We start from the raw sequence: 18,476 nt of genomic DNA, 5'->3' as shown, positions 1-18,476 counted from the left end.
TTATTATTATTATTATTATTAATAGCATTTATTAGTTGCTTTTTTCCAAAAATGGGACTCAAAGCGACGTACATAAAGGAAAACAAAAACGCGCTGCGTATGAAATAGCTTACAGCAAGTCAAACAACTGCAAGAACAATTTCAAGCGAAATAATACAACAGTAGAGAAAATAACAAATGGCAGATGTAGCAGCAGCACAAAAGCCATACCAACACTATGAATATAACATAACATATTATAACAATCCTATTACACAACTAGTCAATATGGCAAAGGTAGAAAACACAATTTCAGCTTCAACTTAGCTACTAAAACGACTCTTCCTCCCACACATGCCCCGCGGCCTCCCCAGATCTTCTCTGAAGGGTGGGAGGAACTCCTAGAACAGATTTAGGGTGCACACAGAGGAAGGAGAGGGGGGATGTTCTGTTGCGCTGATGGGGCATGTTGCGTACCATTATTGGATGCAACCCTTACTGTTCGAACCTGCGTCGGACAGACACTGTTTGGAAAAGTAGCCTCAAAATATCTTAAGTATGTAAAATCTGGCTAGGGGCTGCAGTAAGCCAGACGCTGGATTAGATGGACCTTTGCTCTGTTCAGGCAGGGCTCTACTCTATGTTCTTGTGTAGCTTCTCAGATTCTACTCTCTCCCAGCAGGTGATGAGTGGGTGATTGAGACCAGGCAGGAAGACCCTCAGCTGGAAGATCCTGAGCCAGCAAAGCTTTGTGAGCCCTGGGAGAGGCTCCCTTGGTCACAAGAGGACAGAGAAGCTTCTTTGAGTAATGATGGACCAGAGAAGAGGAAGGAGAACTGCCAAGAGCAGAGAGTGGTTGAGATTGTTCCTCGTGCTGGCGAGGATGGAGACCAAAGCCAAACTGTCGTCGTCAAGAGGAGGCGTAGAAGCAGAGGGAAGAAGACATGCGGAGTGTGCGGGAAGACCTTCAGTCGGAGCACCGTCCTTGCTGCACATCAGAGAACCCACACAGGTGAGAAGCCGTTCATGTGCCAGAACTGTGGGAAATGCTTTAGCTTTAAATCCACCCTGGTTGCGCATGAAAGGACCCACACAGGGGAGAGGCCCTACACATGTGATCAGTGTGGGAAGAGCTTTACTGTCAGCTCGGTCCTCACCAGGCATTACCGAGTCCATATCGAAAAGGAACTGTTCAGCTGCTTGGAGTGCAACAAGACCTTCACTCAGAAATCGCAGCTTCTCAACCACCAGAAGGTCCATGTGAAGGAGAAGCCCTTCAAATGCTCGCAGTGCGGAGAGGGGTTCAGTCGGAGCTCGAGCCTCAGGAAACATGAGGGCTCCCACACAGGGGAGAAGCCCTTTAAGTGCCCGGACTGTGAGAAATCCTTCAACACTTCCTCCCAGCTCGTCAAGCATCACCGGGTCCACACGGGGGAGAGGCCGTACACTTGCTCGGAGTGCGGGAAAAGCTTCAGCCAGTGGCAGATCCTCATGGTGCACCAGAGGACCCACACGGGTGAGAAGCCCTTCAAGTGTGCCACATGCGGGAAGTGTTTCTCTGACCGAGCTGTCCACATCCGGCACCAGAAAGTCCACACGGGGGAGAGGCCACACCAGTGCACAACCTGCGGGAAAAGGTTCACTCACCGTACGGTCCTGGTGAAGCATCAGAAGATCCACATGCGAGAAGCTCTGAACATGCAGAGACTGGAGGAGGAGCAGCAGCAGCAGCAGCAGCAGCAGCTGCCACCACCGCCCGAGGAAGCCTTGTAAAAACTTGGGAGCATCACCGAATGCCTTCACTCCGGGGTGGTGGTGGGGTGGTTATATAGGCAACCATTTACTCCAGTGGTAGGGAAGCTGTGACCCTCCAGATGTTGCTGGACTGCTAACTCCTGTCAGCCCCAGCCAGCACATTCAGTGGTCAGGGCTGTTGGGAGTTGCAGGCAAGCAGCATCTGGAGGGCCATGGTTTCCCCATCTCGAGCAAACCACAGTTTCCCCAAGTTTGGACATAATGGGGATCTGTGCTCCTGTTCAAAAGCAGAAGTGGATGTCTCTGATCTCCTCTTGGCTCTGAACATAACAGGGGAAGGGAGTGGGAAGAGCCTGTGATCTTAAGGCTGATGCAGACTTTTCCCCATAAATTGGGAAACCGTGGTTTTTCCATTACATCTGAAAGGCCACAGCTTCCCTGTCCTGGATTTACCCCACAGTAGCCCACTGCAGTGTATGCCTATAACCCAGCCTGATGCCCTTCAGACGTTTTGGAGTACCCAACGCCTATGACGCCAGTGGTCAGTGGTGATGGGAGTTGGGAGGGCACTAGATTGGAAGAGGCTTCATTACCCCTCCCATGATAATCTACTGCCTGTAACCAGATGGGAAGCTCCCCCGTGGAGCTACAGACATACCAAGGGATGGTCTCCCACTCTCACCTCTGAGTAGGGGAGTGGCAAAAATGTTCTTCACACCCTATAGACTGATCCCCAGCATACCTGTACGCCACCATAAGTGTCAGTGGCAGGGCCGGCTCCAGGCATGCGGGGGCCCTTGGGCATCAGCTTGCCCTGGCCCCCTGGTTGGTGTGTGTGTGTGTGCAACCGCGTGTACCATTGCCCTTAATGAAGATGGCGGCCACGGTTTCCCTAAGGGGAATGAAGCCTCCACCGCCATCTTTGTTGATGGCACACGGGCATGCTACGCACGCACATCTCTGCTATCAACTAAGATGGTGGTAGCGGCTTCAGTACCTTAGGGAAGCTGCAGCCGCCATCTTCATTAAGGGCAATGCTAAAAAGCCGACTGACAGGTAAGTTGGGTGTGGGGGGGGCACGGATTGCGGAGGGCCCCTCAGGGGCTCCTGTAGCTCCAGGGCCCTCGGGCCAGTGCCCAGCCTGGCCGCCCTTTAGAACCGGCCCTGGTCAGTGGGGTAAAATCAGGGATGGGACAGGCCCGTAGCCAGGGGGAGTGTCTAGGGGGGTCCATCCCCCTAAAACTTTTCTGTCCCCCTAATTTTTTTCATAACAAATAACTTTATTGCATAATCTTTCCAGGCCCCCTATTTTTTTGGTGCCCCCCCTCGAACTGTTAGGCTGGCTCTGGGCCTGGATGGGGAACCTGTGGCCCTCCAGCTGTTGCTGGACTCCAGCTCCCATCAGACCTGTTAGCCAGTATGGCCAATGGTCAGGGATGGCTCCCATCGTCCCTGACTATTGGCCATGCTGGGAGTTGTGGAGGTCGCCATGTTGGCGGAAAGTGAATGTGCCTCTAAACCAGCCTTCCCACCCCCACCCTTTTGCCCTCCAGTTGTTTCTGGCTACCGCGTTGGCTGGGAGTTGTAGTCCAGCATCCTCCGATGGGCAACAAGTTAGGGAGGGCTGCTGGGCTACCACTCACATCAGTCCCGGCAGCCAATATGGCCAGTGGTCAAGGATAATGGAGTCCAACGACATCTGGGGGGCCACAGGCTCTCCACCCCTGGGGCAAATGGCTGTGTGCAAACCCCTTCATTATAAAAGGTCTTGGCCTGGCGATGGAAGAGCTGGCGCGTTTGTGGCATGCCAGTGAAGCCAACCGTCTCTCGGGATTAGCCTCTTTAAGCGATGCACTAGAATGAATGAACAAATGATGTTTCTAGGTAGTTAATGGAAGGGGGTGGAGTCCGTTGGGTTTGTGCATGTGCATTGGCTAGTAGTAGGTAGTTGGGTTTTTTTGGGGGGGGTATCATTTGTGTTCTTCATTAAATTTGACATTTCATTGCTTCTTTGGGGTGAAATCCTGCTTTTCATTTCTGACTCTGGAGAATGATGACATCCTGTCCTCTCCTGCTTGTAACAATAAGAGGATATAGTATATGATAGAAACTAATTAAAAAAAATTAAGAAGTGCCTAATAATTGGGCCTGTCTGTGAGAGGTTTCCTGTGGCTCCTTTTCATTCAGTGAAGCTGAGGGGATGAGCATCCCTTACGATCCTGCTCGGGAGGTTGCCTGGGCCTAATTTTGAAGTGCTGAAGGAGTAAATTCACCCATAGGTTTCCGTCTGTGTACTGACACCTTTCTCGTCTTGAGGATACTCAGCAAAGTGACTTGTGGCATCTGAAAGGCTAACAAAGTTATTATGGCATAAGCTTACATGGACTAGAACAGAGATGTAAAATTTCTGGAAATTTTGAAGACATGGAAAAAAACTTTCCCCCGGGTGTTTTTCAGAAAAGAAATTGGGAAAATTGGGAAAATGCAATATTAGCACAATTGAAAGTCACTTTGTTACTTCAGGAACATCAAATGTAATTATGTACAAGTTAGTTTGGCATAAAATTATCACATTTGGTATATTAAAAGTACATTTTATTCAAACAATTATTACAAATGGAATTTACTTCTTAAAATTTTTACTTTTTTTTGTAACAAATGGATCTACCAGATCCTGAACTGTAAGGAACCTCTTACGTTTATGAGCAGGCAAAAAACAATTTAAAAAAACAGTAGAAACCATCAACATTAATAACAAAGAAAATTATTTGTCTCCGCTAGTCCTCCAGTGTCAAGCAGACATAAAGCATCCATTCCCATAAAAAGAACTGAGAAAAAGGGGTGGCGGGGCCAAGATTCAGTGAAACATTTTATTCGTCATGCTAAAATAAAACATTCAATAATCCATATTTTCTTCATTTTTTTCAATTTTTCCAATTTTTCAGAAAATAAACAAGGCTTTGGAAAAAAACAGGAAAAAACTCTTTTTTCCTGAATTTTTCTGGGCCTTCACATCTCTAGACTACAGTTTACTCCATCAGGTGCATAGCATGGTATCCTCAGCTCCTAATGGAGAGAGGGGTGTGTGTGTGAGAGAAAGAGTGTCAGCGGATGGAAGGCTGTATGTGTGTGAGAGAGAGACAGTGGAAGGCTGCATGCATGGGAAGGGCGGAAGGCTGGGTGAGAGTGGGTGGCTATGTTTGTGAGGAAGGCTGAATGGGTGGAAGGCCACATACGCACGTATATATCCATAGTGGTAAGAACATAAGAGACCTTCTGGATCAGGCCAGTGGCCCATCTAGTCCAGCATCCTGTTCTCACGGGGTTGGACTCGATGGCCTTATAGGCGCCTTCCAACTCTACTATTCTATGATTCTATGGCCAACCAGATGCCCCAGGGGGAAGACCCGCAAGCAGGACCTGAGTGTAAAGAGCACTGTTGCGGCTTGCGGCAACTGTTTTTTAGACTATGGTGGCAGAGCAAAGCCATCATGGCTAGGAGCCACAGATAGTCTTATCCTCCCTGTGTTTGCCTAATCCTCTATTAAAGCCATCCAAGTTGGTGGCCATCACCGCCTCTTGTGGGAATGAGTTAAAAACAACACGGGCCTTGTTTGCAGCGTTACAGTCTGAGAATAAAGTCAAGACGTATTAAGAAGGGACAGGAAAGGAGGGGGAGAGAAGTGGGTCAATCAATTTAAAAAACGCAAGCCCCTTCTTTCAGCTCTCGCTGTTCCATTCCTGCTTTTCATCCTCTCCCGCGACACAAGGCACAAGAGCCCTGCCAGGAGAAAAAAGTTGGCAACCCATCTGTGCTTACGTCGCGCACCACTCCCCCACCGCGTGCATGCCCATTCTGCTGCTATGCGTATTGCAATTGGCAAGGCTTGCCTTTCCGTTCCCTCTCTTCTCCCCTCCCCTGGGAGAACAACCCCCCCCCGCATTTGTCATTGCATCCATCCCAGGCACCTCTCCACCTGAGGTTGGGGCCGAGGAGGTGCGGGAGAGCGAGAGCTGCACCCGTTAAATTTCTGCCTCTCCAAAAAAGCAGCTGTTGAAGGCTCCAGGCGCCCTGCCAAGGGAAGTCAACAACTGAAACGGACGGCAGCAGCTGACAGCCTTCAGTTAGCCAGTCTCGATCCGCCTGTCTCTTTCCTTTCCTTTGTTCTTTTATTTATTAATTGAATGAAGAGGTCCTCTGAAGGGTTAAACGGACAAGAGAGCTTCTATTCCCAGAGTGGACGCAAAGGAGCCCTGCTGGAAGACTGAGTGGAGATTGGCCTCTTGCACTGATACTTGCCAATGAACATTTCTTCTTCCTTTTCCCCCCGTTTTTTTTTTGGTTGGCTTTGAAAAACTGAGTAAGGGAGCGATGCCATCTTATTGCACAGGTACAAGCCTGATCCTGATGTGCACGTTTTGGGGGGAGGGGACTGCAGGGAGCCCGGTCCGTGTGGCCCAAGGCAAGGCAGCCTTTCTTTTTTCTTTCTTTCACATAACACCGCAGAACAGAAGAGGCATCTTGAAGCGCTCCAGGGCCGCGGGTCTGGGAAAAATAGGATTTTGCGTGCAGGAAGACCTTGAGTTCATTGCCCCGTTCAGGGAGCATAGGTACCGCTAACTGGGGGGAAAATATAGACTCAACCTTTTTCCGGTTAGACTGGCCAATAGCATTTATAAAGGTTGTGTCTGCAGGGTTAAAATGGAAATGGCCTGCCTTCAAGTCGATCCCGATTTATGGCTACCCTATGAATAGGGTTTTCATGGTAAGGGGTATTCAGAGGGGGTTACCATTGCCTCCCTCTGAGGCTAGTCCTCCCCAGCTGGCTAGGGCCTGCTCAGCTTGCCACAGCTACACAAGCCAGCCCCTTCCTTGTCTGCAACTGCCAGCTGGGGGCAACTGGGCTCCTTGGGACTATGCAGCCTGCCCACAGCTGCACAGGTGGCAGGGTATGTAACCCCTGAGCCACTCCCTGTGGGGTGATCTTTAGCTGGCCCTTGATGCCCAGGAGACACGAGCGGGGATTTGAACTCACAGACTCTGGACTCCCAGCCAGGCTGTCCTCCCCACTGTGCTATACAAGCTGCCCTCTGCTGGGTTAGCATGCCCCTTAATGACCAAGATGACCTGTTGCAAAGGGCCCTAGCTCAGTGGCGGGGCATCTGCCTTGCATGCAGAAGGTCCCAGGTTCATCCCACAGCATCTCCGGGTAGGGCTTGGGAGTGTCTCCCTGTCTGAAACTCTGGAGAGCTGCTGCCAGTCAGCGCAGACAGTACTGAGCTAGATGGACCAATGGTCTGACTCAGTATAAGGCAGCTTCCCATGTCCCTGTTTGTTGTGCATTCGTCCAAAGGTGCCTGCACGGAAATTAGCCCACATTTGCTATTTAATGAGCATTTGCCCTGATTTGTTTGCGGGGAGATTAGGTGACGTTATGTCAAAGCAAATGTCATCGCACACTTTCCGGTGTGCATTTCCCCGTCCCTTTCCTTATTGCAAAAAGTCTGATCTTTTGGGAAGTGGGTCTGTTGCACGAGAGGTCCAAATCAGCTATGGTCTGAAGGCACATAAGGGCAGCTCCCTGCTGAGGTCAGTGCTTGGATGGGAGACCGCCTGGGAACCATATGTCAGCCGCCTTGGGTTTCTATCATGGAAAGAAAGGTGGGGTATAAATGTCATAAATAAATAAATAATGGTGTGTCCTGCATTTATGAGACAGACAGAAAGCCTCTTCTCTATTATACATGCTCTCCACTATGGGCCTTTCCAGACCTGTTTTGATTGAGCATCCATCCTGATTTGCTTTCACAAAGCTTGCGCAGCAGCTAGACTGGGATTCCCAAACTGTGGTCCGTAGGCCACCAGTGGTCCGCAAGCTTCATTCAGCTGGTCTGTGGCGTGTCCGCATCAAAATATTCATACTGATTTTTAATTGTATTTTTATTGCTACTTGTCTTTCTTATGTTGCATTTTATTGCGCTGCAATTTGAATTCACAAACTAATACCGTGTAAGAAATAAAAGCAGCAAAAAAATTCATACAGTGTCTAGCACAAGGCATGATAATTGCTACAATAGGCAGAAAAATCATTCAATTGTCCACCAAGACAATCAGCTACTTTAAAGCGGTCCGTGGAGAAAAAACTTTGGGAGCTACTGGTCTAGGCCTCAGTTTCCCCAAAGAATCATTTCATCATTTGTGGTGTTACTTACAATCTCTCCTGCAGCAACATCTTAGACAAGGTTACCAAAGGCAGGGGGTGGCGTAGCTGCAAACACTCTTCCCATGGTGTTGCTAACGCAAACAACTTTATATTTCTTCTATTCAGTGTTTGTAGTACCCTCATTGTAATGATTTCATCTTTTATATTGTAATAATTTTAATATAATTTTACATAACGTAGCATTGCGATTGCTACAACAGGCAGAAAAATCATAAAAACAGTCCGCCAAGATGGGGGGAAAAAGTTGGAGAACTGCTGGGTTAGACAATAGCCGGTCTTTATTGAGCATCCATCTTGATTTGCTTGTGCAAAGCTTACACGAAGCTTAGACTGTGGCTTCATTCACACCATACATTTGTTCCGCTATTATTCCTCTTCAGTCGGTCATGGATTCCCCCCAAAGAATCCTGGGAAGTGTAGTTTGTGAAGGGTGCTGAGAGTAGTTAGGAGAGACTCCTATTCCTCTCACAAAACTATATGCATCAGAGTGGTTTAACAGTCAGTCCTTCCCAGAGAACTCTGGCAATGGTAGCTCTGTGAGGGGAAATAGGGGGTCACTTAACAACTCTCAGCACCCTTCCCAGGATTCTTTGGGGGAAGCCATGACTGATTAAAATGTGCACTGAATAGCTCTTACATTCCCATATTTTTTGAATGTCTGTCTCTTTCTCAGGGTAAGTCCTCTTCAACAGCTCTTCTTGTGAAACATCTTGTTTTCTTGAGAGATCCCTGTTCTTCATGGCCACCAAAAAAATGCTCCATGGATCTCATGGACCTGGCCTATGCATGGGCAGATAGTCAGAGGCTGCACCCTTGGGGAGGGGCATTTTCAATTAAATATGTTTTCCCAAGGCGTCCCATGCTGAGGTTAAGCTGAAATACAAAATGGCAGCTGACAAAGAGAAGACGGCAAGTGTTGGTCTCCAATTCCAAGCTCTGTTGCAACAGGAGGTTGAGGCCAAGGAGCAGCTAGAAGAGGGAGGTCAAGCAGACCGTGAGCTTGGAGTGGCAGCAGAGAGACCAGGAAGAGCCCCTCACGAAGTCAAGGCTGAGGAGAATAAGGATTTCCTGAAAAGGGAGGCCCCAGAGCTGGTTATGGATGACTTGGCTGGAAAGCCATTGAAGCATTTAGAGTCATCTGAGGCCCTGAAAGGAACGCGGTTCCCTCACTATGAATGGAGAACCCCCCCGTTATCAGGATGTGCACCTTGGGAAAATACCAAAGCTATCCTGGCCTCCTTTCAAGGAGTGGCAGATGCTTACCAGAAATCCAGGGGGCTGCCGGTTTTCAGTGGTGAAGCTCAAGAAGAAGCCACTAAGACAGATATCAGAAAGATGGAGGATTACTGGAAAGCAAAGGAGGATCTCCTGGGAGATGACTCTGTCACCATGGACATGCAGCGGACGCTCTTCAGGGAGTTCCGCTATCAGGAGGTCGAGGGGCCCCGTGAGGCCTGTAGTCGCCTCTGGTACCTCTGCCACCGGTGGCTGAAGCCGGAGAGGCACACCAAGGAGCAGATCCTGGAGTTGGTGATCCTGGAGCAGTTCCTGGCCATCTTGCCATCGGAGCTCCAGAGCTGGGTCAAGGCTGGTTGCCCTCAGTCCTGTGACCAGGCGGTGGCCCTTGCAGAAGCTTTTTTACTGAGACAACGAGAGTCTGGGAAATTGGAACAGGAGGTGAGACTATTTTTCATGGGATAATCCCATGAAGGCGAGGGTGGGGGTTGCTACCAAATTTGGGGGTGATTCTCAGTGATGCTTTGAGAGGGTTCTGAATCCCATGAAGTTCTCATACATCACCTCTGTGGTATGGTGAGCATAAGAAGAGACCTGCTGGATCAGGCCAAAGGCCCCTCTAATCCAGCATCCTCTTCTCATAGTGACCAACCAATCAGCAGATGAGGCCTTACTAGTAGTGCCACCATTGGGGGCTGCCCAGTTTGTGTTGACCAGTAACAGGGCCTTTTCAGTGGTGGTTCCTTGCTTGCGGAATTTGCTGCCTGGTGAGCTGCGTCTGTCTCCCTCGTTATTGACTTTCTGGAGAAATTTAAACACATTCCTGTGTAAGCAAGCATTTGATGGCTGAAATGGCAACCCTGAGATCAATGGATGAGATAATGTTTTTAACTAGTTTCAGAATGTTATTATTGTTGTTGTTGTTGTTATTGATGTGCTTGTCACCTTGGGCTCCCTCAAGAGGAAGGGCAGGATCTAAATTGAATGAATGAATGAATGAATGAATGAATAAAAAACCACCAGATGCCTAATGGCATTGTTTCTAAAACAATGGGCCTGAGTCTTGCAGCCTACCCCCCACTCCTCACTTGACTGTCCCACCCTCTAGTCATGCCTTGCATATTGAATAAATGTGACCGGGAGACAGAGAGGTTCAAGGGGCGGCAATGGGGAGTATGGAAGCAAGGTCTCTTCTGAGGAAAGGGACTAGGTGAGTATCGAAGGAATCTAGAACATGAGATAAAAGTTGTTGTTTGGTAATCACCTTTCTCGTGTGTCTTGTACAAAATTTAATAAAAACAACTAAAAGACGGTTGAAACCAGCACAGAAAATAACAACAAGTGAGTTTTTAAAAAACCAAATAGACACCCACGGCAGATACCTATTCATCTTGCTGGAAAAGCTTGTCAAAACAAAAATGTCTTCGATTGTTTCCGGAAAGCACAGTCGGCAGGCTCCTGTTGTGTCTTGACAGGAAAACTGTTCCACAGCATAGGGGCAGCCACACTGAAGGCCCTGCTTCGATTTACTGTGGAGGGGGCTTCTGATCCCTTGGGAAACTTCAGGAGAAACTCTTCCACAGCCCGATGATGATAAATAAATAATATAGGAATAAAAAGGAAGGGGATAAGAGAGGGAAACTGTTAATAGGAGAAAGAAAAGATTGTAAAGAGACCACGAAGGAGGAATGAAATAAACATGCAGGGGGTTTTGGGCTGGGTGGGAAGAGTTGAAATTCCAGCACATTAAAAAAAAAAGCAAGTACAATAGGCTGGAACCCTTAAATTCCCCATCCCATCTGGACCACTTTTGATAGGAGGGTGGGGCCACCCACCTGTCAATGCTGACACCGCAATGATGTCAAGTGGCCCATCTTTGCTGACAGATTATTATATTTATATCTTGCCCAGGGCAGCAAACATAACAAAACGATGGAACAGCAGCTTTCTAAAAACAGTTAAAAACATTCTTCCATCCAGTGATTTCCCGGTTGCCAGGACTGGTCCCCTTCAGCCATCAAATGCCAGGGAAATAGGAACGCTTCTGACTTCCTCCTGAAAGTCAGTAGCCATGTAGACACTTCACTGGGGCCTGAGACTTGACACACTACACTTGATCTTAGCCAAAAGGGCCGAGACTTGACAACGTTGCTACCAGGCGATCTCCCATGGGGAGAGTCGCTGCACAGGCGGGAGTGTGAGGGCCACCACTGAAAAGGGTCATTTTTTTGCCCCTCTGAATCTCCTCTCCCCTCCCCATTTTGTTCTGTTATCCTGAAGAGGATCTTTGGTGCTGTCATTTCAGGGTTCAGCGCTGGTGCAAGAGGTGGATTTGAACCTCCACACGGCTGAGCAACCTCCGCCTGTCCCTGAAGAGAAGCAGCTCTGCTCTGTGGCCAAGCAGGAGGGTGACAGCGACACCAGCTCACCGAGTAAGGCTGACTTGTGTTGATGGCCCTCTTTCCTTGAATGGTTTTCTCTTGCGACTGCTTCTGTTTTGAACGAGTGTTTGGGATTCACCATGCAAGGGGTGGGGAACTGCAGGCCCGGGGGCCAAATACAGCCCTCCTGGCCTCTCTCTGAGATTTTCCCCAGGCACCACCTTCTCTGTGCCCTCTTTGAGTGGTTTGCCAGAATGTGTGCTTGAACTGTGATAATGCCTCTTGCTTGCCTACGCGCCCCTCCAGACTGGTGGGTTTTTGCAAGTCTTTTCTGCAACATGTCACTGACGCAATAATAGTGGTGGATTTATACTGGACTATCCATGCATTATTCAGCTTCATTAGTTGTTCTGAGATGCCGCCCCAATGTTATAGCAATGTTACAGCCCCAGTGTTACAGTATCATCGCTGTCTGAAGGGGAGCTTTTGCACTGTACGACAACAAAAGCGGGACAAAAAATAATCCAGAACATTTCCAGGAGAAAAAGTGACTTTTTTGCAGGAAGTTACGGGACGTGCACTGATCAGGGTCTCATTCGCGGGATCTCCTGGTGGTGCCTCTGTCTCTAAACTCTTCAAAAACCCTTTAAGGCAATGTGCTTATGTAGAACCCTTCCCGGCATGCTCCCCAAAAAGTCAGTTGGTCCCATGATTTGTCTTGGAAAATAAATAAATAAATTCTCCCTTTCCATTCGTGGACTGCTTTCCATAAAATACCTTGCTGCGATTTCAGAAATAAAAACATCAGCGATCAAAAACGATGGCAGAAATTTCATATAAAGGCAATACAGGAGAATTTAATGTAAAACATACTTAAAAACATTTCATATGTAGAAACAAATTGAAATCCAGTACTGATACAGACTGGCATAAAGATCTCAGGTTAAAAGGCTTGTGGAAATGGATGCGAGAGACGGTGTCTGTCTGAAATGTAACGGGAGGTGCTGTCACGCTAAAGGCCTAATTCTGACATCATATGAAACGTATTTGCAGAAGGCTCTTTCTTGCAGAGTGTAGTAGGGTAGTTGGGCATATAAGGGGTGAGATGATCTTTCAGGTATCCTGGTCCCAAGCTGTATAGGGCTTTATACACCAAAAGCAGCACCTTGAATGTAGCCTGGTATTTGTCAGCCAGTGCAATTCTTTCAGCAGCGGGATAACTTGTTGGTGATATCCTGCCACAGGGAGCAGTTGACCTTCTGCATTTTGCAGCAGCTGCAGCTTCCAAACGATCTCAGGGGCAGCCCCACATAGAGTGCATTGTGGTAGTCCAGCCTGGAGGTTACCAACGCGTGAGTGACAGTCATCAGTCTATCGTGGGCCAGAAACAGTTGTAGATGTCTCATAAACTGAAGCTGGTAAAAGGCACTCCAATTATGGAATAACTATTTTTGGAATAATTTCTCGAGTTTAATCATTTTTCAGGGGGTAGGAATGATTGTGGGTGTACCCTGGTGAAAGCAGGGAGATCCAGGAGTGGGGAGTGTGTAATTCCCCGCCGCCACCTTTTAGGAGGGCAGTGGCAGCACAACTGAGGATGCTGCTGGTACCTATAAATACGTGCTTGCAAATTTGGTAGGTGAGACTAATTGCCTCTGCTGTATTTTGGATCTGCTCAGTTGAGACTGGTCCATTGAGGCAAACAACCCAACAACCTCAATCTGCTCCCAGCCAATCCCCACCAGCCAGCCTTCTTACTTAACAACGAGCCCAGGAGGTGGTCTTTGCAGTCAGATGCCTGATGGAGGAGGATGGAGACAAATTTAGAATTAGTTGCCTCTGCCTGTCATTGGCTCTGGCAACCAGCCATCACCAGATCTGCTGTAGCTCTTGTGGTCCCCACATGTTCGTAGTTTTAGTTTATAGTGATGTTTAAGAGGGTATCTTATCTGCTTTCTGTTCTGCTCCAAAATATGGATTTTTAAAATTGGACTGTTTGTTCTTTGTATGTGTGTACAATATTTGTATGATGTTCTAAACCGCATAGTTTTTTAAAAAATATGAAACAGTATATAAATATGAAGTAGTATATAAAATTTTCTGTGGCAGTCCCTAGTTTGTGGAACTTCCTTCTCACAGAGGCGTGCCTGGCACCTTCACTATCTAGTTTTTGTCATATTTATTTTATTTTTTATTTTATTTATTATTTATTTATTATCATTATTTTTCCCCGCCCTTTTTCCAAAACTGGAACTCACGGCGGCTTCCAGATAAAAGTACACATATAATTAAAAACATACAAAAGTCTAGATTAAAATCAAATTAAACAATTTACAGTATTAAAACCATTCATACATACAGTTAAAATAATTCAAACTCAGTATTTATTCTGAAGATGCACCTCTTTACCCTGGCCTTTGACACCTGAGATGTATATTTTTAGGACCCACCATATCCTTCTGATTGCAATTTATTTTAAACTTTTTTAATTTATTTATTTATTTATTTATTAAATTTATATACCGCCCGACTAGCAATAGCTCTCTGGGCGGTGAACATAAAATAGCATAAAAATACAATGAATAACAAAATAATACTAAAATACAATCATCAATCCAATACAATAAACATTTTAAAAAGTAAATCAGTGTAACTTAAAATGCTTCAGAGAATAGGAAGGTTTTGACCTGGCGCCGGAAGGAGAGCAGAGTCGGCGCCAGGCGTACTTCCTCGGGGAGACTGTTCCATAGTTCGGGGGCCACCACTGAGAAGGCCCTAGATCTTGTCATCACCCTCCGGGCCTCCCTGTGAGTTGGAACCCGGAGGAGGGCCTTCGTAGCAGAACGTAGTGCACGGGCCGGTTCATATCGGAAGAGGCGTTCCGCAAGGTATCGTGGTCCCGCACCGTATAAGGCTTTATAGGTTAATACCAACACTTTGAATCTAGCCCGGAAACATATTGGGAACCAGTGCAAGCTGGCCAGAACAGGTGTTAATGTTGTATTTCAACTTGTTGTGACCCACCCTGGAACCTTGGGGTGAAGGATAGGTAATAATAATAATAATAATAATAATAATAATAATAATAATAATCTATTTCTAGCAGGCGATGAATGGATGACTGAGAGCAAAGAGGAGAAATCCCAGCTAGAAAATACTGAGCCAGCAAAAATTTGCAGGACCTCCTGGGGAAGCCTCCCTTGGACCCAAGAGGGTGGAAAAGCTTCCGCAAGCTACGGCGGATCAGAAAGGGGGAGGAAGAACTACCTTGCGCCAAGAGTGGACGTATTCTTTCCTTATTTGGGAGAAAGTGGGGAACGGAGCCAAACCGTCGTCGTCAAGAGGAGGCGCAGAAGCCGGGGGGAGAAGGTGTGCGGTGTGTGCGGGAGAAGCTTCAGTCGGACTACGGTGCTTGTTGCACATCAAAGAACCCATACTGGGGAGAAGCCGTTCATGTGCAAAGATTGCGGGAAATGCTTCAGCTTGAAGTCTACCCTGGTTGCCCACGAGAGAACCCACACAGGGGAGAGACCCTATACCTGCTCGCAGTGCGGGAAGAGCTTCACCGTTAGCTCGGATCTTACCAGGCACTACCGGATCCACATAGGAGAGAAGCCATTTAACTGCTTGGAGTGTGATAAAAGTTTCAGCCGGAAAACACAGCTCCTTAACCACCAGAAGGTCCACACGAGAGAGAAGCCATACAAATGCTCGCAGTGTGGGGAGAGCTTCAGTCGGAGCTCAAGTCTCATGATCCACGAGGGCTCCCATACAGGGGAGAAGCCTTTCAAATGCCCGGACTGTGACAAATCCTTCAACACATCCTCCCAGCTCGTCAAGCATCACCGGGTCCACACAGGGGAGAGGCCGTACACCTGCTCGGAATGCGGGAAAAGCTTCAGCCAGAGGCAGATCCTTATGGTACATCAGAGAATCCACACAGGGGAGAAACCCTTCAAGTGTGCCACGTGTGGGAAATGCTTCTGTGACCGCGCCGTCCTCATCCGGCATCAGAAAGTCCACACCGGGGAGAGGCCGCATCAGTGCATAACCTGTGGGAAGAGCTTTTCTCATCGTGCTGTCCTTGTCAGGCACCAGAAGATCCACACAAGAGAAGCTCTAAACATGCTTACACTGGAGGAGGAGCCTCCACCCAGAAAAGCCTCATAACAAGCTCAGGCTCAATCCCATATTGCCTTGACTCTCAACATGGATACAGGTGACCCCCTTAGTAGTTTGCTGCAGTGCACACTTAGCAATGTCGTAGCACTTTCTTCCTGGCTACAATTGCATGGCGGTAAGCTTATGTGTTAGTCTTCCAGAAGAGAAGAGAAGCGCAGTGGCACAGGAGAATGGTGAAACAGTTCCTTGCTACATGGATGGATGCTACATGAGACTGGTTTTCTGCACACCGGCATATCACAGCAACATTACTATGGGGGAAATGGTTGACTGTATTAAGAACATAAGAAGAGCCTGCTGGATCAGGCCAGTGGCCCATCTAGTCCAGCATCCTGTTCTCACAGTGGCCAGCCAGATGCCCATGTTCATTTTCATCCTGGGGTAGACACTTCACGGCTGTCTCTGGACTCTGGGCAGGCAACTGCTGATGGAGTTGCTGGGAGGTGGGGTGGAAATCAGTGAAATCCGACCGACTTGGGACCCCCCAAGTCTTCTGCAACATGTTCTTGGCTCAGTCATAGTGTACTTGTGGTGGATTTTTTCTGCCTCAGTTTGTTCTGCTATGCTTTCCCAATGCTACCACGTTCTTGCTGTCCAGAAGTGCTCTAGCACAACAAAAAAGGGGCAAAAGTATGTTCGAGGAATTAAAAGTGACGGGTTTTCCCAGGGAGGAATGGGATATGCTAAGACGAAGCGGTGTGACTGCCCCAAAATTTTTACAGGTGCAAACGATATTGAAATTGGAGTGGCAGCATCCTGATCTCAAGTCATCATGAATGGACCATTAAAAGGACACCCATTTCCATGTTTTTAAGCTAGTCACTACAAATTAATTGAATGAGAACATAGAATCATAGAAGAGTTGGAAGGGGCCTATAAGGCCATCAAGTCCAACCCCCTGCTCAGTGCAGGAATCCAAATTAAAGGCTACCTTAGGTCCATTAATTTTGGCGGGTTTACTCTGAGTAGAAGTTAGTTTGCAACCTTCGCTTTCTCTTTCTGTCGAAATATAGCAGAGGGGTGCCGTGTCACTTTCCCATCATTTCGTTGTGCTGGTACAAAGAGCTTTGGGGGTTTCGCTTCAGTTTGTAGCAGTCGGTATTTGATTTCATAGAATCATAGAGTTGGAAGGGGCCTACAAGGCCATTGAATCCAACCCCCTGCTCAATGCAGGAATCTGAATTAAAGCATACCTGACAGGTGGCTGCCCAGCTGCTTCTTGATTGCCTCCAGTGTTGGAGAGCCCACCACCTCCCTAGGTCATTGGCTCTGTTGTACTGCTGTAACAGAAAAGTTTTCCTAATGTTTCGCCAACATCTGGCTTCCTGCAACTTGAGCCCATTATTTCATGTCCTGCACTCTGGGATGGTCAAGAAGAGATCCTAGTCCTTCTCTATGTGACAACCTTTCAAGTACTTGAAGAGAGCTATCATATCTCCCCTCAGTCTTCTCTTCTCCGGGCTAAACATGCCCAGTTCTTTCAGTCTCTCCTCATAGGGCTTTGTTTCCAGTCCCCTGATCATCCTTGTTACCCTCCTCTGAACCTGTTTTAGTTTGTCTGCACCCATCTTAAAGTGTGGTGTCCAGAAATGGATGCAGTACTCAAAAGGAGGCCTAACCAGTGCCGAATAGAGGGGAACCAATACTTCACACGATTTGGAAACTATACTTCTGTTAATGCAGCCTAGAATAGCATTTGCCTTTTTTCCAATCACATCACACTGCTGGCTCATATTCAGCTTGTGATCAACAACAATCCCAAGATCCTTCTTACACGTCGTATTGCTGAGCCAAGTATCCCCCATCTTATAACTGTGCATTTGGTTTCTTTTTCCTAGGTGTAGAATTTTGCACTTATCCCTGTTAAATATCATTCTGTCATCTTCAGCCCAATGCTCCAACCTATCAAGATCCCTTTGAATTTTGTTTCTGTCTTCCAATGTATTAGTTACTCCCCCCAATTTTGTATCATCGGCAAATTTGATAAGCATTCCCTGCACCTCCTTATCCAAGCCACTAATAAAAATGTGGAAGAGCACTGGACCCAGGAAGGAGCCCTGCGGTACCCCGCTCGTTACCTCCGGTAGCACATACATGGTTATGTGGTGGATAGGTTGACCAATTTAATTTAGGCATGCGCATTTGCCAATGGCAGGCAGTATGGTTGAAACAGCCCTCGTTCTCATAATTTAATTCCCTGCATTTCAGTTCATTGTTGTGCCACTTGCACAACACCCCTGGCAGGACGGGGCAGGGATGGGGAGAATCCCTTCTCCTCTCATATCCTGGGAGCTGCTATTGACCTGCTGTTGCAATAATTAGTGAAAAGTGCCTAATAGTAATCATAATAGTTGGGCATGATCCAGTTAAAGAAATCGTAGTCAATTCATCATATTAATTGCAGTCCTATCCCTGGGAGGGCATGGGGGCCCTAGCATGCATAGGATCCCCCTCTCCAAGGACCAAGAGAGCGCTTGTACCTAAGAGAGGGAGACCTGTTGCCAAATGCTCCTTCCCCGAGGCTTGCAGACCCTTCCATAGCCTTTGCCCTAATAATGGGTAATGGCTATAACTCAGCGGGAGAGCATCTGCCTTGCCCGCAGGAGGCCCCAGGTTCAATCCTCAGCATCTCCACTTAGGGCTGGGAGAGGCTCCCTGCCTGAAACCCTGGAACCCTGGCTGCTGCCAGCTAGTGCGGACAATACTGCGTTAGTAGGGT

General features: G+C 47.7%; 1 protein-coding gene across 1 annotated transcript in view; it reads left to right on the top strand.

Annotated features, from left to right (window-relative positions):
• Positions 1-18,077, top strand: part of LOC133378929 (uncharacterized) — a 28,040-nt gene extending 9,963 nt beyond the window's left edge. The window contains exons 4-7 of the mRNA XM_061613542.1: positions 662-1,749; positions 8,805-9,635; positions 11,500-11,626; positions 14,679-18,077. Of these exons, the coding sequence (XP_061469526.1) occupies positions 662-1,749; positions 8,805-9,635; positions 11,500-11,626; positions 14,679-15,745 (3,113 nt within the window). The 3' untranslated portion in view covers positions 15,746-18,077. The remainder of the gene's footprint in view (positions 1-661; positions 1,750-8,804; positions 9,636-11,499; positions 11,627-14,678) is intronic.
• Positions 18,078-18,476: the final 399 nt, after the last annotated feature.

Source organism: Rhineura floridana, chromosome 3 (assembly GCF_030035675.1).
Source record: "Rhineura floridana isolate rRhiFlo1 chromosome 3, rRhiFlo1.hap2, whole genome shotgun sequence".
NCBI lineage: Eukaryota > Metazoa > Chordata > Lepidosauria > Squamata > Rhineuridae > Rhineura > Rhineura floridana.
Note: the sequence above shows the minus strand (reverse complement) of the source record. Positions and strands in the feature narration are given on the sequence as shown.